At 33.2% G+C, this 20712-nt stretch overlaps 4 protein-coding genes and 1 long non-coding RNA gene across 8 annotated transcripts; 3 read left to right on the top strand and 2 right to left on the bottom strand.

Annotated features, from left to right (window-relative positions):
- Positions 1-4090: 4090 nt before the first annotated feature.
- Positions 4091-5872, top strand: LOC119633462 (protein Aatf). Its single transcript, XM_038027025.1, has 2 exons — positions 4091-5683; positions 5755-5872. The coding sequence occupies exons 1-2, from the start codon at positions 4419-4421 to the stop codon at positions 5855-5857; spliced, it is 1368 nt and encodes a 455-aa protein (XP_037882953.1). The 5' UTR covers positions 4091-4418; the 3' UTR covers positions 5858-5872.
- Positions 5873-6001: 129 nt separating this feature from the next.
- LOC119633988 lies at positions 6002-6820 on the top strand. Its single transcript, XR_005246913.1, has 2 exons — positions 6002-6147; positions 6209-6820. It is a non-coding gene; the product is annotated as an uncharacterized LOC119633988 (long non-coding RNA).
- A 289-nt stretch (positions 6821-7109) lies between these two features.
- Positions 7110-8541, bottom strand: LOC119632939. The gene is made up of 2 exons (XM_038026104.1): positions 8536-8541; positions 7110-8493 (listed from the first exon to the last, which is right to left on the bottom strand). Exons 1-2 carry the CDS (start codon positions 8539-8541, stop codon positions 8008-8010), a joined length of 492 nt encoding a protein of 163 aa, XP_037882032.1. The 3' UTR covers positions 7110-8007.
- LOC119633987 (homer protein homolog 2) lies at positions 8346-10789 on the bottom strand. Of its 2 annotated transcripts, none has more exons than XM_038027881.1 (8): positions 10683-10789; positions 9892-10180; positions 9747-9807; positions 9294-9669; positions 9152-9230; positions 8821-9090; positions 8558-8692; positions 8346-8438 (listed from the first exon to the last, which is right to left on the bottom strand). In XM_038027881.1, exons 1-7 carry the CDS (start codon positions 10685-10687, stop codon positions 8585-8587), a joined length of 1188 nt encoding a protein of 395 aa, XP_037883809.1. In that variant the 5' UTR covers positions 10688-10789; the 3' UTR covers positions 8346-8438; positions 8558-8584. The 2 variants fall into 2 exon arrangements, with proteins under 2 accessions (XP_037883809.1, XP_037883808.1); XM_038027880.1 differs by having other exon boundaries at positions 8383-8493.
- Positions 10790-11771: 982 nt separating this feature from the next.
- LOC119633418 (liprin-alpha-1) lies at positions 11772-20265 on the top strand. Of its 3 annotated transcripts, none has more exons than XM_038026965.1 (16): positions 11772-11911; positions 12710-12987; positions 13054-13155; positions 13225-13464; positions 13537-13605; positions 14013-14123; positions 14191-14478; positions 14542-14670; positions 15154-15893; positions 15991-16174; positions 16230-16819; positions 16875-17077; positions 17144-17251; positions 17335-17654; positions 17723-17839; positions 18261-20265. In XM_038026965.1, the coding sequence occupies exons 2-16, from the start codon at positions 12739-12741 to the stop codon at positions 18348-18350; spliced, it is 3540 nt and encodes a 1179-aa protein (XP_037882893.1). In that variant the 5' UTR covers positions 11772-11911; positions 12710-12738; the 3' UTR covers positions 18351-20265. The 3 variants fall into 3 exon arrangements, with proteins under 3 accessions (XP_037882893.1, XP_037882890.1, XP_037882892.1); XM_038026962.1 differs by having other exon boundaries at positions 14542-14682; XM_038026964.1 differs by lacking the exon at positions 11772-11911 and adding an exon at positions 12378-12531 and having other exon boundaries at positions 14542-14682.
- The last annotated feature ends 447 nt before the right edge of the window (positions 20266-20712 follow it).

The following is a 20712-nucleotide window of genomic DNA, read 5'->3' as shown; positions in this document are numbered from 1 at the left end:
TTACCAAAAAACATCGAGGATTAAAAAAAACGTTGGCAGAGATGTGGATTACTTTGAGGCGAATAAAATCAGTATTGATGAACAAGTAAATATTTTTCGAGAAAAATGAAAAGTCCCCTTTTTATTTGAATACAACGCCGTATTTCAAGTATTGCGTTCGCTGAGTTGAAACCAAGAAAACACGACGGACAGACGGAGAGACAAGCTTACATAATAAAAGGTCTTTCTGTCTGTGTGTCGCATATATTCGTACAAAGTTAATGGACGTTTATAATGTAGGGTATAATAATACCTATAGCAATATGTAATAAATTAAAGCAATTCAAGGAGTTATACTTTGTAAAGCAATCTATAAGAGATTTACAGGCATATGCGAGAGTATGCAAAATAAAGTTTTAATTAATTGCTTAAATTTTAAACGGTGTTGCAGAGATAAATTAAGGTACTCTTACCCCTATCAATGAGTTTTACGCGTCGCCATTTAAATACTTAAATAAAAAGTGCGAGAGAAAGTGTGATGCACCCATTTTCTGGTCGCTTCTATATAGGTAAACCTTGATGAAAAAGCGATTTGGGCTATGAATATTAACCACAACTGTCATTCCTATTGATATTGTATTGTGCATGGGTTTAGTTTCGCAGATGTAACAATCGAAACCGTTTTTAGACAAAGTATTTCTAGTTTTTACAAGTTTTCTTATCAAATAAATCATCGAACAAGTAAAAACATTGCAGTGGACTACAGCTGATCATTACACGCCCTAAAACACTTGGCTTGATACAGTTATTCATAAAATGCATTTTCAAAATAAAGCGTTCGAGGGGAAGCGGTCAGAAAACGGTTTTCAATAGTGTTCGTCCTTAGGGCAAACTAAGTCGATGTACACCAAATTTTGTCAAACTATCTCCAAAATTGCCAGCCGTAAACTAAGCAGAACAATACAAGATTGCCAAAGGGTCAGAGAGACGGATAAGCTTAGATCGGCGTACTAAGAGGGGTGTGCTTCAACAAATCAAATCAGAAAACGATTTTGAATACATCCGCACAAACTTAATATAGCCTTGTCCCACAATCAATGTTTTCACGTAGTTCACTTCAGATTTTCATTACTGTGAACTAAAGGAAATTTAAAATCTCTGCTTAGAGCAGATAGGAAAATAAAGCAATTTAAAATATCATGGTATGTATATTTCTAATATATATTCTCGAATGTTGCAAACGAAATAATGCAAATAGTAGAACTTCATTCTATGAGTAGAGCGATGATAAGCCGAAATAATATTCAACAACAGATGACGGGATTGAATAGTATTGTCGAAAGGTATCTGCGAATGAATTAAAAAAAAAATGTCCGAACGCCCGCATGATGCAGAATGATTTCATGTGAGCAATAGAAAATAAATTTCGAAACGATTACTTTGTCTGTTTTCGGAGAAAATCGCTTCAATTCAAAGTTCAGTCGCGGCACTAGCCTCGCATCATATATGATTGATGATCATTAACAGAAATTTTCTAAAAGAAAAGTAAATATTTTACCGTAGCTTTAAAACTATTTAAACGGCTTAGGTACACATTGGTAAAATGCAATAAAACAGAGTAAATAAAGTTTTCTTCTCGATTAATGAAATGCAACTAAAATTATTCTCCTTGTTATTGACCGTGAAAACCGAAAGAAAAACTTCCCACATAACCCATTGATGGTAATGAATGCAGCAATTAATTTGCGCTATATATGCGACCGACCTTCATTCCCTTAAAAACTTGAACTTTCAAGTCATAATAATAGTAAGTAATAAAGCATAATACAAAGCAACAATTGGTTTTTACTAAAAACAATTTTATTTCAAAATGCTTTATTATTTTCCTTGACAGCCTTCGCTTGACACTCTTACGATCGTATCATGCTGTTATTATTCACTATAACCAGTTGTGCACGTAATGAATAATATTGAAAATACAAAACATTATTATTATTGTTTACTAGTCCTTTACTTGAAATCATAAAATGTCAACCAAACAATTTCTTTATTGAATAAGAACATGCACATCCGAATACGCACATAGTTCGGTAAAAAAGAACTATCTATATTATAATAATTTTATCATTTCAGAGAGAAAGAAAGCGGGAGCGCGGGAAAACGGAAGACATTGTGAAATCGCTCGGTGTTTTACTGAAGAGCACCCATCATTTAGACTCATAAAAGTTGCCAGGTAAACTCAATGAAACACTATAATGGAGCACAGCCCTTCACTAAATACTCTACACAAACCTACAGTTATCCGTGTATCGACTTGTAAAATAAGGCGGTGTATGGCAAGTGGCCCGTTCTTGACCATTTTCAATAATATTCGTGCTTTGGCCAAAACACATAAGTGTATCAAGCTTCATCAAAATATCTCAAAATTTGCGACTTGTAGGAAACACTAGAACAAAAAACAGACAGACGGACAGGGGAGGGGGTACACGAAAAGTCTTTCTGTTTCTTGCATACAGCCGTACAAACTTAATATGCTCCTTTACTACATGTGGTATATGGTATATAAAATTTCCATGCGATTGCTTTGTGTTTTGTGCACATGTCCTGGTAAACAACATAAATGATATGTGCATTATACTTGGAAGAATCAATAATTCCGCATTTAAATAGCCACGAAATGGTGAAATGTCGCTTTTTGAATTCATTCAATAAAATTCTAGGAAATATTCGGAAAAACGGAGTATCTTTTCTTCTTTGCTTAGACCAGACGAACGGAACAATTGCTCGTAGTAGAAATTACAGAAGGAAGGAAGGAAGATCTCTAACAGAAAGAAAAAATTCGATTTGGATCGAATCTTTTCCTATTCTACAACAGATATAACGATAAAAATTTTGATATATAGTCTATGGGATCTTAAAATACCTACACAAGAATGGAAAATATTGGCCGCGCACTTTCAATATTAGAGACTATCGTTATTTTATATTTTTTAACCGCCACCGAAAGATATCGGGTATATTCATTTTGTCAACACTTTTGCGACACCAACAAGGAAGACCCGGAGACCCGAAATATATATATTTAAACATGTCCATCTGCGAATGTCTGTTGTAATCATTGTCCTAGTCGCAAAAATGACGCCTTGGGCTTTAAGGTTGGCAGACACACTGGAAGTTCTTGTTCAGGTTGATATTAATAATGGGTCTATTTGGCCGAAGGACATCTCTACAGTACGAAGTATGCTGACCACGGCTATATTTTCCAATGCGATGAAAAATGATCTTTGATCATTACTCACAAATAAACGCATAAAAATTTGGGCGAGGGTATAGTATATGTACAAAATTGCAAAAAATTGACAAATACTGTATTCGAAAACATATAAGCATGGTCCTCTGTTTGTCTGTCTACCCGTATGTACAATTGCGTACCATTCGTTCGCAAAACTGAAGATATCGCCTACAAATTTTGAAAAGATTTTAAAAATTACCCAAATCGGTCAAAAAAATAAATCCACAAGATAACAAAAATAACACCGCTGTGCTTCTCCAGTACCCTTCATTCTAAAAAAATAAAAAAATTAGCAACGCCCACCCGGCATTATGGAGTATGGAAATTGAGTTCCTTTATTTTCCTTTCTTTTGTAGCTTTTTTTTGATAACAGTGGCGGATACAAAAGATTCACCCATAATCCAATATAATTTTATGTATTTTAGCATTACGCCACGATAAAAATGGTCAAAACCTTGCCCTCATTGTCCTTCCTGTACTTATGAAAAAAATAACACTATTTTTGTGGCGGTGTTCTATTGTTGCAAATTTGCCACCGTGGTTGTTGTTGCAAATTCTAATTTTTGTTTATATTTTCGGTGCACGTGCTATTGTTTACATTCAGAACAAGGGCCATATGTGCGGTTATTGCCCTAAATCCAGTACAGTGTGTAATTTGTTGCTGTAAAAGTAGTACCGCATACGGTTGTTGCTGTAAATCTGGTAAAGTATATATTTTGTTGTTGCATGTTGCGCACATTTGCTGCTACTTCGCTTATTTATTAATATATAAATAGATACGTGCGTTAAAAAAAATCAACGTATAAATCACAAATTATCGTGGAAATAAAAAGGTGGCAACATTTATAGCCAATATATTTCACACTAACAAAGTGAAGTCAACCAAACGAAAAAGGATTACATTGTAAAATAAATCAAAAGACATAACGAAAAATAAATAAAATTCGAAAAATAACAATATCAACTAAAGTCAATATTAATCAAGAAATATAAGAAGTAACCTAAACTAATCATTGACTTTAAAGTTAAGGTTCCAGGCAAAGTGTGCATTTTCTATTACCATCTGTTCGTTGTCGATTCTGTGGATACCTTTGGAGAAGAAGAAGATTAGAACTTGAAAAAACAACATTTGTTTCTATTATTGAAAATGTACAAGAAACGTAAAAATGAACAGAAAACTGTGGCTGAGAAAGTGGCTGGTCTTATCATACATCCTAACGGAAACGAGACTGATGAAGAGACCACAGCAATTGAAGAAATCGCAAAGCCACTCGTGGCAGAATTTGATGATGATGAATACCAATTACCAGAAGATGCTCGTGCAACTGAATTTAGGAAAAAAAACATGATATTATTGTCTGAACAAAGTGTACGTTATAAAGGAAAAATAACCAGTCGAAAGGAATTGGAAGCAAGCGATAGCGAAGATGACAGTGACGAAGGAAGCGAACAAAATGTGCCTGCATTTTCTGACTCGAATGAAGAGAGCACGTCTGCGAATCAGTCAAAAATTGAATATGAAAATTCTTCCAGTGAGGATGTTGATGATGAAACGGAAATGAGCGAATTCACAGAGGAAAGCGAAGACGACATAGAAGAAGAGACTAAAGATGATAACCATCTGTTTAATAAAGCAAACTATGAAACTGAAATTCAAAAAGGTGTATGCGTACAAAATCAACTACGTATTTGGGAACGTCTGCTAGAGCTGCGCATACATTCGCAAAAGATATTAACTAAAGCAAATGAGTTACCTAAACCTGAGGAAATGCAAGATTGTTTGAAAAATCAACAAAATTTCGCAGATATTTTGAATCCTTCGCTGAAGCTTCTGAATCAGTTAATTGACCTACAGGATTATTTCACTAATCAATTTTCTGAACTGAAGAGAGTTGCAAGAGCAGGCGACAAAAGGCCCTACCCTTTTACGATAGATGAAGTTCAAAGTGAACATCCGCTTAAGCAAATCAATCAAAGTCTACAAGAACGCTTTGAGAATTTTCGTTCATATCGCAATGAGATCTTAGCCAAGTGGGACGATCGCACGAAGTTGCTATATCCTGGAGCAGGTGGAAGGAAAAAATTTCCCGAGGAATATGATATAATTAAAAAAATTGATAACGCCTTGATGAACAAATCCACTTTGATAAAAAAATCTCAACAACTGCATAATAAATCTTTGCATAAAAATGAAAATAATGATTCTATGGAAAAATCGGAAATTATGTTAAATCCGAACGTATACGATGATAGCGATTTTTATCATCAGCAATTACGAGAATTAATTGAATATAAAACCAGTACAAGCGCAAGTCTCAGTGAAGTTACTAAACAATTTATAGAACTACAAAAAGTTCGACAAAAAATGAAGAAAAAAATCGACACCAGGGCCAGTAAGGGCAGGAAAATACGGTAAGTGGCTACAGAGAGGCATATTCGATTCGTCCACTCAAATTTAATATATATATATTTTTCCTATTTAGTTACTTAGTTCATAAAAAATTGATTAATTTTATGGCGCCACACGACAATACCAGCTGGTCCGAGGAATCTAAAGATGAATTGTTTAAATCTCTATTCGTTTGATATAAAATGGAAAGAAATATTTAAATAAATATCAATGAATAACTTTCTCTTTTTATTATATAATTTAAAAGTTCATCTTCATTTTGGTTAATTTTTCTATATCATATGTAGTGATTTTTTTTTTTTTTTTTTGCTTTAATATTAATGATGTTTTATTATTTTTTAACTATGTAAAGTTGTTCCTTCGCAGATTGTTTTAGGCCTGGCATCAAAACTCTTTATTTTATAACAGAGAGTTTCATATTTTATTGTGTTACCACAATGCCAAACCGGAATAATTTTTAATTAGGGTATGTTCTATAACATGTAGAATCTAACAGTTTATTTTATATATTCGTTTTCATTTTTCAGAGCAAAAAGAATGATAAAGGATTTTGGAGGATTCATTATTACATGAAATATTTAGTTCATCTCATATTTGTGGGCTTAAATGTAAATTAAAACTTAACAGTTTATTTTAAATGTGTTACTTGCTGTATGTGTGGGTGTGTGTGTGTAACAATACATACTTGAAATATAACTAAATCATATGAGTTTTGATACGCAACGAAGCCTCCTTTAAGCGAACATATTAATGAAACAGTCTGTTTTCGCTAATAGCGGCGTCTATTAGCTATTAGTTGCTATTCAACTGTTAATTGCTTTAAAATTCATACAGCATATACATTGCTCTTTGTAAACTGCAAGTTTATCTGAAAGGCTTATAAACATTTTTGTAGTCAGCCATAGAAGAAGAGATAGAAGAAAAATCTCAAATACCCACTTATCTTTAGCCAGAACATAAAAACCATTTTGTGTCGCTCCTATAAGGTTTTTACTATAAGAGCAACATAAGCTTCCGTGCTCGCTAAATAATAAATTCCCAATGATATAAAAGTAAAACTATTATATAGCAATTTAAAATTCACTCTGAGAATTGTACAAAGACTCGAAACAGATTTTGCCTGTTTTAAAAAAAATTAATTTTACAAGAATAAAAATAGATAAACGTAAGAGGTATAGCTAAATCGACTCCGCTATTGCCACTGATCAAATATGTAAGCAAGTCACGGTATATTTAATGCGTAAACTCATTTCACGCATTTGCACATACCGCCTATAGAAGAGTCCAGTTGCAACTTCTATTTGAATGAGTTCGCTTTCATCTGTTTCTCTTCTCACCGAATTTCTCTTCGTCTTTTACTTGTATAAATATATTAAACTATGCTTATTAGTTCAGTTTATTTATTATAATTATAATCAATAAATAATGTATATATTATGCATGTTTATGTATTGTATATGTTTGATCCATATATGTATATGTTTAGTATTTTATATATATTCGTCGTCGTTATGGGATGAACGTTCTGAAACTTCCCACTTCATTTATGTATTACTTCACTTATACATATATATATATATATATATATATATATGTTTTTATATGTATATATATATATATGATGTTTTAGCGCTTCGGTACTTTTTGCTTTCTTGATATTTAGCTGTTATTAGTTTTCAATCATTTAAAAACAAAATATATATATATATATATATATATATATATATATATATATAATATATATGCAAATCTGCTACGAATTATATAAATATTTCTAAATAAAGAAACGCATTTCTTTCATCTCTTTAAAGATTAACTAAACATTCATGGGTACGTAACAAAAATAATATTAGATTTTTAACTTCCTCTTCGTTTTTCTTTTCTTTTTTTTGTGTAGGCTCGCTAATGTCTGATTTGATATTCCATTGTATACATTTTACATATATAATTTTTTTCTGCTCATATATAATATTAAATAGCGCTACATTTATAAAAAATATTTCAGATATTTCAAAAATTTTTTTAATGTTTTAGAGGAAATGTACAAATAAAAATACCTTTTCCAATACTGGTAGTAAATTATTGAAGACAGGGAAGTATAATAGAAAAACTATTGCACTAAAATACTTTTTATAATATTTAAATACTTTTAAAAATAAGAATAAAAAAAAAACTTCTCAGCAGATAACAAAAAATAAAAATAAAAGGATTCCATTTTTTACGGTGACTTATTAACGAACAACAGGCATAAAGATTAGAGAAGACAAAACGAAAACAAAACTTTCTCACCTTCAATTAATTCGGATTTCACTTTCAGTTTTGAAAATTAATTATTGATGGAATTCTTGAGTAGTAAAGGTAAACCAGTTTTGGTTTTTGATTTGGAAACTAAGATTGTGGCTGTTTTACCAGCGCACGTTGTGGCTTTGGTAGGCGATGCAATGGAGGCGGCAACAATTGTCGTTGTAGGATGTACTGTTGTTTTTGTTATATTAAATTTACTTTGATTCTCCATTAGAATTACATGTTTTTCCAAAGTTCTAGTCAAGTTTGTTGTTGTTGTGGGATGTTTATCACTAACACTGTAAGTTGCTGCTGATGCTCCTATCGCTGTTGTTGCTGATGTTTTTGGCAATGTTTGCAGATGAAATCTATCGAAATGCTTGATGGTTTCACCGCAAGTTTCGTAAAGAGATTGCAGTTGCGTTTGTATAGAAGTAACATTAGAGAGGGTGCTTTCTGAATCTCCTGGTTGACCTAAAATACTACTAAATTGTAAATTGTATTTTTTTAAAGAAGCCTCTTCAGAAATCTGCAAAACACATCATAATATTAAACGACCTGTCAATAGTGCTTTCATTTTTGATTGCGCTCACCTTCTTATAGTGGCTAAACTCTTTATCTCAAGTACTTTTTGATGGATGTATAACATTTTCCATGTCCTTTTGTACAGCAACTAATCCCGTTATATGTTTTGCAGACAAAACAATCAGTTCACTTAATTTGGCCATCTAAATAAAAGAAATAAAAAAGCAACAATCTTTGTTGAATAGTCTATTCAGGACGTAAATATATATTTTATCGCCACCTATTCGTGATAAACATATCAAGGATAGGGATAATCGTTTTACTAACTTACATTTTGATTATTGGTATCTTTTAAATTCAGATTAGCTGTTTTCAATTGCAGTCCTTGATTCATTAGCTCCATTTCTAAAGATTCATTACGCGCTTTAAGATTCGCCAATTCCCGATTTAATTCCTCCGTTAAGTCGGTATTATTGCCTGTGCCCCCAGAACTTCCTGCTCCGCTCGATCTCATCAATTCCAATTCACGCTTAAGTCGAATGTTCTCTTCCTTATAAGTGTGTAATTGTCGTTTCCATTCGTCAACATTAGCGGTAGATTCCTACATACGAAAACAAAATATTTACCGAATTTTTTCTAATAAACAAAGTTTTCATTCTTACCTGCAGAGCACTAGTTAAGCGTAGATTATTATTTTTGAGAGTAGCCAATTCAATTTCCCATTTTTTGGCATTGGCACAGCTTGAAAATGTCAAAAAAAAAATTAAGAATGAAATGTACCACTGGAATGTTAGAATTGTGTACCTTTGAGCTAAAGCCAATTTTAAGCGTTCATTTTCATACTTCAATTGTTGTTCGCTAGTAGGTGCGGAACCACCGCCAGTGTGTATTCCCACTACACTACCCCCACCTCCGCCACCGCTGCTAGCAGTCATAGTTATGCCTGGAGCTGGCGATGGCGCAGTTACTGCATGTTCTGCTTTCGTATCGACAGCCGCGGGCAGAAGTTTATGGGAAGGGCTGTCAGGGTTAGCATTTTGAGCATTTTGCGTATTTGTCATATTGGGTGGTTCTACGGCATGGGGATCAATTGAAGTATTGTCATTCTGTTGCATATTCGCTGTACGAGAACTTATTGGCGACGTATTGGCTGAGGTAGTGGGGGTCACAGCTGTAGACCCTAAAAGCAAATAGCAAATAATAATTTAATCTTTTATAACCATTAAAAAAGAAAATGCGTGAAGAAAATGAGCATACCATTTGCCGACTTTAAGGCATTTTTTGTGGCTTCTTTAACCTCTTGAAATTTTTCCACAAACTGCTTAAAAAAAAATCATTAAATACAGATTTAGCAATACACGAATATATATATATACTATATATATATTTATTTATACAAGACCTTGGTTAACTCGGCTTCTGAAGCAAAACCTAACCCATATACGGTATTTGCTCGCACATCACTCCATTGACCAAATTTCTGGGAAGTCTGCGTAAAAGTCATATTGGGAGTAATGGTGGAATTTATAACAGCCTTGGTGCCCTCCACACTAATTATGCGATATAAATTTCTCGACGAATCATAGAAGAAACTCACATTCACAGCCTTCATGCTAGCTGTAATCCAAGTGCGTTTTGTCTTTGGATCAATATGAAAAACATGCGCTTGGCAGGTAAAAATCGGCTGCTCTCTAGGCGAAAAGAAAGGCACATTAAACATATTAAACATATCACAAATTCATTCTACAAAACATGTCGTTTTGCCATCAGTATATTTCATTAGGCTAAGTGCATGCCAATGTCAATATTCCCTATAGCATAAAACAATTTGAATTATTGGGTAAAACGCTTGCTTCTGGTTTTATCTGAAGCAGACAGATCCAACCGTTAGCCTTTTTTGTTCTTTAGTTTCCATAATTGCAAGCATCATCAAAAAATAATTACAATGGACAACTACTGTATCACTTAAGAAACACATTGAAACACACGTCATAAATAACAACACCGTATTTACATATATTATGTACAAATTATTATTACAATGGCACTTAATATCCTTTCTGCAAGGGCAGGATGTAATGCAACATCTCGTCTCTCCCTAATTTCGTTCATAATCCACAAAAGTTCAATTTTTTAACGTATAAATCGAAAGAAAGCACTTTATTATATATCTTTAATATTATTCAAATTTACCCCATTTTTTATATTGTATATTCTACAGTTTATCGGCTTTTTGCTAAGCAAGATTTGCGAAAAATACTATAAGTTCGATTTTTCCAAACTTTTTTGTGTTAAATACTGCCAGAACATCGCAATCATCTACCTGGCAAAGATACGATTGCCGCAGCAGAGAAGTGCAATATTCAGAGTAAAATACAGAACATTTTCCAAAATTATAAGAATAATAAAATTAGGGAGAAAACACATTCACGCTTGCTTGCTTTACGGAAACTTAGAAATGAAAATTGCTCAAATTTTGTGGGAATTAGGAAATCATATGGTTTTGTGTGTCAATAAAAAAATGCAATTGTTATTACAAAGGAAGCAAACAAAATGAAGGTTTTTTTTTAAATGTATTTCAATTAGATATCTTTTAAATATTACATGGTTTCAAATTTTAATTGTTTATATATTATTTTAACAACTTTAATGAAAAACGAGCATCAGCAGCGATTTATTTTCGATTTTCAAATTATGGAATAATTAATGAAAGAAGAGTGGTCATAAAACTTATACAGAATAAGGCGATTACAATTTATTTTCAGGTAATTAAAAAAAAGAAGAAGGAACGAAAGATTTCTTGCTGTTTAGGACGCTTTATAAGTAATTATTTTGAACATTTGGCGATGCAAATTATACTTTACAGTTACAAATATCAAAGTTTACGGTTCACAAAGCAATGGAAATATTTTGTTGAACTTATATTATATATATGCTTTTATCAATTATTTTAATATTTAAAAGTTGCATCGTAACAGTAAAAGTTTAAAAATTACTTTTATATATGAAATTAGTCATCTTGCGGACTGTAGTAAAAAATTGACAGACCCGATGTTCTCTATGTAGATGTTTATTGCTTCTAATCTAGCCAACACGTATTTTAAAACCGGATGAGCTCGAAAAATTTTGATATGAATAGAATCTGAATAATGAGTATCAAAATATCGACTTAATCCAAATATAGTATCTTTTTTATTGCCTCACAATCTAAAAGTTTTAGTCTGGCTACACTACGATTTTACAATCCCAAATTCATCAACAGTGCAAAAAAAGTTTTTGTAAAATATGGCGACCGGGGAAGTCTAAGCGAATATTAATAAAAGTTTTCAAGTATTTTATGCCAAAAAAATTAATAAAAACCATTAAAAAAATGTATTAATGCAAAATTCTAAACATTCGCGATAGTTAGGTGACAAAAAAATGTAAGTAGAGTTGTGGAATAAAAGAGAAAAAGTGAAAAGTGCAAAGTATAGTCGGAATATCTCGCCTTACCGTTGGCGTAGACGAAAGCTGCAGCAGCTCAACAGTAACATTTGATTCAATGGCAATAATCATGTCAAACAGGGCTGCCGAATTTAACTATTTCTGTGTAGCTTCCTAACAATTCAGATTTTCAAAATTCATGAATGATTGCAATTTAATTGAGCGTAGAATTATACCGATAAAGGACAATTTTTGAAAACTACTAGTATCTACTTTCTATTGAAAATCATTCTTTGAAGCAATCTTAGTGTTAGTTGTCCTTAATGCTAAATCGGGTCATATTTTGTCCATGAATAGCTGGCAACTGTGTTAGTTACCGTAAAATGTATATGTATATACGTTTGTATATGTCATGTGTGCCATGGTACAATTGTCAACTTTTGCGACAAGTTGGCTGGCAATGAGCCTAATGTAAATTTCATCTAGTGTGGAGTTAAACAATATGAAAGTATTTTAAAAAGAAAATTAACAGAATTATTTTATTACTCCATATGTGAGGCAGTGGAAATTCTTGATGATGACGGTGGCATCGCTGCTAGTGAAAACAAAACACTTGATTGTAGGTTGGCGTTGATATTAAAATTCCTTAACTACGCCCATGCTATGTGATCGTTTTCAAGTAGACAATAATATGGTTGTAGGCTGTTGTTTTGATTACTCTTGTACGGTCTTCAAAAACTATTGAGAATTTGGCTTTCATGGTCAGTAATATGTACGCGCACGATATTTATTTGTAGTTTTCTCAAGTACATGAGCTTGACATAAAATGTGGAATATGATGTGTGACGTGATGCCAACAATATCGGAGGATAGTATCTCTCAACGCTCCTCACAATTTAGCGGGGAAGATGCCAACTTCGAACAGCTTATGGTTTCCATGCTCGACGAGCGTGACAAGCTAATGGATAGTCTACGAGAGGCTCAAGAACGTCTAAGTGAAACTGAGCAAAAGTTACATGAAATTGAGAAAGAAAGAGACAGTTTGCAACGCCAAATTAATGCAAATTTGCCACAAGTATGTTTTGTAACATAACATCAATGGGATGCCAATTCAATCACTATTACTATTGCTTTTATCTAGGAATTTGCTACTTTGACCAAAGAGCTTACCCAGGCCCGTGAAACGTTATTAGAGCGAGATGAAGAGATTGGTGAACTTAAAGCTGAGCGGAATAATACCAGAGTAATTATCAAAAAAAAAAAAAAGGAAAAAACAAATTTTAAAATTCATTTTACAATCTTATAATCTTAGTTGCTCCTAGAGCATTTGGAATGTTTAGTATCGCGCCATGAACGTTCCTTACGCATGACTGTGGTAAAACGTCAAGCGGCTGCTCAAAGCGGTGTATCAAGCGAAGTCGAAGTTTTGAAAGCTTTGAAAAGTCTGTTTGAACATCACAAAGCCCTAGATGAAAAGGTACGCGAACGTCTCCGACTTTCTATAGAGCGTAACAATGTATTAGAGGAAGAACTTAATTCAACCAAAGAGGAGGTGAATTAAGCGCACATACACGTACAAACTGAATTTTTCTTAATTTTTAAATATGTTTTTGTTAAATTGCAGTTGCAGCAATATAAATCTGGTGCAACCCAAGCCACGCGAGACGTTCATAGCGAAAATGGAATAAATGAGGTATGTTACCTAAAATGTTTTTTAAAAAAAAACAATTGGAGACCCATGAACGTACACCTTGTGCTGGAGGGGCACTAATTTTATCTTTTCATTTTTTACGTCGAGAAACAAGCGAGAATTCCGTGAAGTTCCGTCTGGTCAGTGCGAAATATTTGATTTTAGCTAAATTCGTTAATTCAAGTTGACGCTTTGCGTGCATATACTTAAATAGAAGAAGCTCACGGGAATATAAACCGCTTCTAGAATAAAAGTTACATTTGGCCACAAATGTTTTTTAGAACGTTAGAACAATTACTTCCACTCGGCACCTTAACACACTTTGTTTAATATTGCGGATAACTAAGGTTCCCTCAAAGTCGAGCACATTGAAGGAATCTCATACTGTCATTTTAATTTTTTTATTACAGCAAAGTTCAGTAGTAATTAATGGTGAAAGCAATGAATCTTCTTCCTCATCGTCAGTAGCCAATGATTATATTGCAAAAACGCATGAGCTTCAGACCATAATTGAAAAGCAGGTAAATCCAATACTATTCAAAACAACATGTTCTTGATTCAATCTAAATCGGGGTTTCTTTTTTACAGACTTCGGAATTGTCACAATGGCAGCGTAGGGTCTCAGATTTGAATAGCAAAATTAATGAGCTCGAAGAAAATCTATCCAAAGTTCAGAAGGATTATTGCAAATCTCAGGAACAATGCTCGAAATTGCAGAGAGACTTACGCGAAAATGTAGCACAAAAGGAAGACCAAGAAGAACGTATAGCCACGCTGGAGAAACGATACTTAAATGCACAACGCGAATCCACCTCCTTGCATGATTTAAATGAGAAATTAGAGCAAGAGCTTAGACACAAGGAGGCTCAGTTGAAGGTATTTCATTTCGGAATTGTCTTGTTACATTAATTTTATTTAATAAATGTCCGGTTTTTAAAGTTACACGAGGAGAAAATAAGTGCTATTGAAGAAAAATTGGAATTATCTGAACAAAAATTGGCTCAACAGGCTAAGATGCAGCCGGATATGGAGGAACAACTAAAAGCTCGCATGGAAGCTTTAACAAAGGTAGGAAACAAGGTATGGACTGTTCACATCAGGCGTCACAGAGGAAAGCAAGTTCAATTATATTCAATTACGTAATTTTTTTTAATATTCCTGATTTTCGGCTAGAAATTTTATACTTCTTTATCAACAATAATACAACAACAACAACAACAATTAAACTTTGCAAACCAACAACCAACCAACCACTTGGTTATGAATGTTATATTTTTATCAATTTTAAATTTGTTCCTTCCTCTAAAACGCACTGCCAAATATCTAATACTTTACTTAATTTCACCTCATTACCCACCTCTGCACCAACAAATCAAAATTTTAGTTTCTTCTCTAATAAGCACTCAGCATAACTGTAGACATAGATGCCATCAAATAACATTTAGAAACATTGTAAACCATTATTAGATTACATTTTGTAGAAATTTTTGAAAAAATTTAACCTTTTTTCATTGATTAATGATCTTTCGTTACATATTTTGTGCTATTTAGGCACAAGAACGTCACGGTTCAGCTGAAGATCGCATACAAAGGTTGGAGGCGAATTTAGAGGAGAAAAATGCCGAAATAGTGAGACTGAATCAAAGACTTAAAATGAATGAAGAACACAATCTGCGACTATCATCTACCGTCGACAAATTGCTCTCTGAGTCGAACGAACGCTTGCAAGTTCATTTGAAAGAACGTATGCATGCTCTGGATGAAAAGAACGCTCTCACTCAGGAACTAGAGAAAGCCCGTAAAGTCGCAGAAGAGCTACACAACGAGAAAAGCGAGATTATGAAAGAGTTATCGAAAACTCGACTCGAAATCGAGAATTTTAAGCGACAGCTATTGCAGCAGGAAATTGCCTACAACATACAACAAACGGAGGCTTTGACACGTAGCTTATCGCCCAGCAGCGTTGTCGATGGTACAGCCCAGGCCTTTTCGCGTAGTGCTTCTCATGCCAGCTTCGATGCTCATTCACTAAGGCGCAATAAATCTCGTCTGCAAGAGGAGAGTGAGAAATTTGCCCGGTCTATGGCCGAACAAGAATGGGAGAAATTGCAACAGGCCCATGCTCAACAAGCAGCATATGAAATATCAGCCGCTGTGGCAGCAGCTGAATGTGAAGATGCTGACGCCCTATTCGCTGCTAGCGATATGATGTCACCTACCGGACATACAGATGCTCAGACCTTAGCAATGATGTTGCAAGAACAATTGGATGCCATAAATAATGAAATTAGGTGAGCACATATCACCGCTTTCACCCTATTTCTTCTCTTAATTTTCTTTTATCCTTTACCTTTGCTCCCATTCCTCTACGTGATTTCCAATTTGCAGATTAATACAGGAAGAAAAGCAATCTACAGAAGCTCGTGCGGAAGAATTAGAATCACGAGTGGGTAGTTTAGAGCATGTGAATTTATTGGCTCGCGGTCGTTCTATGGATCGTCAAAGTCCACCTATGAGTGGTCGCAGTACACCAAATAGTCCAAACCGAGATTTTATGCAAAAATATCATACGGTAAAATTTTTTTATCGTCAGAAATGTCTACCAGAACCTTAAGTATCGATTTTAGCTTAATTTGCCTGTTCTCTCGAATGATGTATCGCGAGACGATTTGCATGGAATGGCTTCTACGACTGGTGATTCCAGTTCAGGAGGCGCCGCATCACCCCTCACTGCACGTTCGATGCGGTTAGAACGTGTGGCTCAAGCTTTAGCTCATAGTCAAGAAGAGCTGCGTAGACGCTCAATGGGTCTTTCACCTAATCAACAAATGCCCAATAATGCTGGACACATGACTATACCACATACGGGCTACGGTCTGTCCCCATTAAGTTCACGTTATGGTAGTCAAGAGTCCTTAACGCGTCATTTTAATACCATGGGTTCTATGTCTATGCTGCAAACACCTACAAACGCGGTGGGACGTGACGTTGTTTCGGTTGTTCAAAAGAAGAAAGGTATTAAATCCAGTTTAGGTAGATTTTTCAGCAAAAAAGAGAAAGTTAAAGGGGTAAAGGATACACTGCCTGATGGATCTCCTAGCATGATGTCCATTGGTAACCTTTCAATTGGATTGAGTGAAACAGAGTCCACCTATGAAGGAGCTGGTGTAGTGCCGCGATCCAAAGCATTGTTTATGGACTATGGCAGGCAGAAAAAGTAAGCATTTTTATTAATGTGATTATTGTTTTACACAGCAAAAATGGAATTGTAGAGATCACGATTATCGCAATGATTTATTGGGCGAAGCCATGAAAGCAGGAACACCGTTCGCGTTATGGAACGGTCCCACAATAGTAGCTTGGCTAGAATTATGGGTAGGCATGCCGGCCTGGTACGTTGCCGCTTGTAGAGCTAATGTTAAAAGTGGTGCCATCATGAGTGCGCTTAGCGATACTGAAATACAACGGGAAATTGGTATGTCTTTGAACGTAACACAACAATACATTTAAATAAAAATATTGAATTCAATCTCCGCTGTAGGCATTAGTAATCCTTTGCACAGATTGAAATTACGTCTTGCCATACAGGAAATGGTTTCATTAACATCACCCTCGGCACCCCAAACCTCACGTACAACGTTAGCATTTGGTTAGTGATGGATCATCTTGCGTGATTTTTTGAACTGGCGCTTTCTTATATTCCCTATTAATTTGGTTTTCTTGTTCGGATAGGTGATATGAACCATGAGTGGATTGGCAATTACTGGCTATCTACTTTAGGTTTAGCACAATATCGCACAACTTTCATGGAATGCTTAGTAGATGCTCGGATGCTTGATCACCTCACTAAGAAGGATTTGAGAGGCCAATTGAAAATGGTGGATAGTTTTCATCGCACCAGTCTTCAGTATGGCATCTCTTGCCTAAAGCGTCTCAACTACGATCGCAATGAGCTGGAGCGACGACGAAAAATGTCTGAACATACCATGAGCGATGTTTTAGTGTGGAGCAATGAAAAAGTCATCCACTGGGCTATTGCCATTGGTGTGAAGGTAATCATTAATACGTTATATGCGTTTACATTTTGTTACTTATTAACATTATCTTTATTGTGTTTAAGGAATACGCTAATAATTTGTTGGAGTCTGGAGTACATGGCGCATTAATAGCTCTAGATGAAAGTTTTGATCACAATGCGATGGCTTTGGCTTTACAGATACCCACGCAAAATATACAGGCAAGCAAATAATAAACAATTTATTTAGTCTATCTATTATTTTTTCAATTAGGCAGTAAATAGAAAATTGAATCAAAATAGTCAAAGTTCGTCTATTAATCCCACTAATAATATGTATTATTAGCGGGATATTACGATTGTCTTTCTGCCTGCAAGAAATAAGTCGAGGAGGGTTAAGCATAATCTATTGTCATTACAAAAGTTGGAAATTGACAGATGTATACTTAATTGAACTTACGCTAATCATTATCTAAAAAACTGATAGCAAACAGAAAAAAGTGTTGAAGGTCGGCCTATCGACGCACTAATAATGGACATCAATAACCTCATGCTGAACGCTAAGAATTCGCTTGAAGGCGAATGTAGTTTTACTCCACGTTTTGTTTATATGCATAAATTCGTTTTGTTTTCTTTTTTTAAGGCTCGCCAAATATTGGAAACGGAATTTATAAATCTTTTAAAAATGGGCACAGATCGACGACCTGAAAATGAACAACTAAATAAATCCTGATCCAATTTTTCCCCATCTCCCCCTAATTCTTTAGTCGATGAGTAGTAGTATCGTTTAGAAAACCTTAAGGTTTTCTTAAAGTAAAAACACAAAACAAGAAAAAAGCACACATATAATGTGGTGACATTGAAAATGCTCGGGGGAGACGTTTTCGATATACAACACTACGCATAACTCCATGATAAAATTACATTAAGAAGCCTTGAAGTCTACGTGTTCATGTTAAAACCAAAATCTATTTATAAGACGAAAGGAAAAGATATCCGGTGACGTAAATACTTAACAACAGCAACAATAACAAAAAAAAAAAAAAAAAAAGAAAGTATTTTAGTAAGAGAAACCTTAACGTATTTATATAGACATATTTACACTCATACACACATGTAATCTTAATCCTATAGCTCTTCATTACACATTTAATATTTAGAATCAAAAGAAATTAATGTACGGTTGGAACTGTTGCATAAAAGCAGGAAACAGAAAGAAATCGCCTATTTTACAAAACATACACCTTCACATGTAATATGGTTTTAACCAGAAGAAGTCTTTGAATATAATTACAAGTTAATAAATGTTGGGAGATAAAATTCATCAAAAAGTAATTGAAATGACATAGCGAATGGTAATATTTATTCATTGAAGTATTGATAAAATCAAGAAAAAGAAAACAAGCAAATATCCCATCCTCCAAAGCATTCAATCCAATTGTAAGATGTAAAAAATATTCATTTAATATTATTGTATAAACAATCTGATAAACACAACGCAAACACTAAAAGCAAAGAAACAAGAAAAACAGAAAAAAAAACCATTCAACTAATTTGAAATGAAAGCTTTAATAGAAAAGGCATCTATCTATCTTTCTTTAATCTACAAACATAGATCTCGACCTATATAAAAACCATAAGCAACAATAACTAACTATACCTTTTATGAGCATGCACAGGTGTCCCGGTTAATAATGTGAGTTTTATGAGCAAAGAAAAGACAATTTCAAGGGAAACGTGAAAACGTTTTCTTTTTTTTTTTTATTATTTTCAAAATAACTATCCACATATTTAATATTAGCTCTATACGTCTCGGCATTGTTCAACTCTCTTGCAATTGTCTTCTTTGCAACAAAAACTGTATGTGATCCAAACATGTAATAATCTGAAGAGGCCGAAAGCTAATAAGTGAAGAAAAGAATTTTATTCTTCCATATTTATTTTGTTCGTTATATAATTATAGATCGTTTGTTTGTGATCTCGACAGACAGTATAAAATGTCCTTTAGAAACTTTATAAAACTTTCATTTATACTTGATTTTTTTGTGCAAAATCACAATTTTCTTAAACAACATCTAGTTTAGTAGCATTCTGTTCATAATAATAGTGTTTTGAAGATCAACATTTTTAAATGTAGAAAAAAACTGTGATGGCATCATATTACTTGTTAGTACATACATGTATGTATTCAAAATTAAATTCACATTATTAACTAAAACACCTGGTATATAAGAAGAATGTTTAAGAATTTTTCTGCTAACAATGAACAAAATACTATTAAGCAAAATGTGCAAATTTATTGGAAATTTAAGGACAAACAATAATAATAATAAATTTTTACATACGTTAATTTATACTGAAAACCTCAAATTCAATAATAACAGAATATTTTAAAAAATATTTTCGAATTGTTTCCGACTTTTTCTTTTCGATTTTTGTTAATTAAAAAAAAAAAAAAAAGTTAATAAATAAAGTGATTAGAAGACATATATTAACTAGGAAAAAGTTGTTAAATCGTTTTTAATTTTATTTATTTTGTTTTGTGTGATTTAATCATTATATGTTTAATTATATGTGTAGTTTTAAATCCGTTTATTATTATTATTATTATTGCTATTATTTATTGCTTAATTTTTAACAGTTCTCAACCATCTTGAAATATATTTATATATATATATATATATGTATATACATACTTATTTGTAGTATATACATATATATATATATATATATTTTGGAATACATACATATATATATATATATTTATATATACACAGATATATTTTATAATAAATTTTATATATATATATATATATATGTATATATGTATATATATATATATATCCATTTTTGCACTAAAAAATTATTATCTTGATATAATTCTGTTGTAAACAGCTGAAAAATGTCTGTTTAATTCCCATTATGTAAGAGATAAAAATGCACTTTAATAACCTGCCCCCCAGTTTACTCTTAGAACTAATTTCCTTAATTAATATAATTATAAAAAACATATTTATTAGTAAAAGCGAAAAAAAAAAATAGAGAAAAATTTTTATTTATTAATATAAAAGTAAAAATTACTTAATCCTTACGAA

This window comes from Glossina fuscipes, unplaced genomic scaffold (assembly GCF_014805625.2).
Source record: "Glossina fuscipes isolate IAEA_lab_2018 unplaced genomic scaffold, Yale_Gfus_2 2, whole genome shotgun sequence".
NCBI lineage: Eukaryota > Metazoa > Arthropoda > Insecta > Diptera > Glossinidae > Glossina > Glossina fuscipes.
This window is presented reverse-complemented; position numbering and strand designations above follow the sequence as displayed.

Excerpts from the sequence above, each read along its gene's own strand:
- LOC119633462 (XM_038027025.1), top strand. The coding sequence starts at position 4,419 with ATGTACAAGAAACGTAAAAATGAACAGAAAACTGTGGCTGAGAAAGTG. Across the intron at positions 5,684-5,754 it reads AGTAAGGGCAGGAAAATACG|TTACTTAGTTCATAAAAAAT; the intron begins GTAAGTGGCTAC and ends TTTCCTATTTAG.
- LOC119633987 (XM_038027881.1), bottom strand. Across the intron at positions 9,808-9,891 it reads CAGAAGCCGAGTTAACCAAG|TTTGTGGAAAAATTTCAAGA; the intron begins GTCTTGTATAAA and ends TTTTTTAAGCAG. Across the intron at positions 9,231-9,293 it reads AAATTGGCTTTAGCTCAAAG|CTGTGCCAATGCCAAAAAAT; the intron begins GTACACAATTCT and ends GACATTTTCAAG.
- LOC119633418 (XM_038026962.1), top strand. The coding sequence starts at position 12,739 with ATGTGGAATATGATGTGTGACGTGATGCCAACAATATCGGAGGATAGT. Across the intron at positions 16,820-16,874 it reads GACTATGGCAGGCAGAAAAA|AGATCACGATTATCGCAATG; the intron begins GTAAGCATTTTT and ends ATGGAATTGTAG. Across the intron at positions 17,078-17,143 it reads TGAAATACAACGGGAAATTG|GCATTAGTAATCCTTTGCAC; the intron begins GTATGTCTTTGA and ends TCTCCGCTGTAG.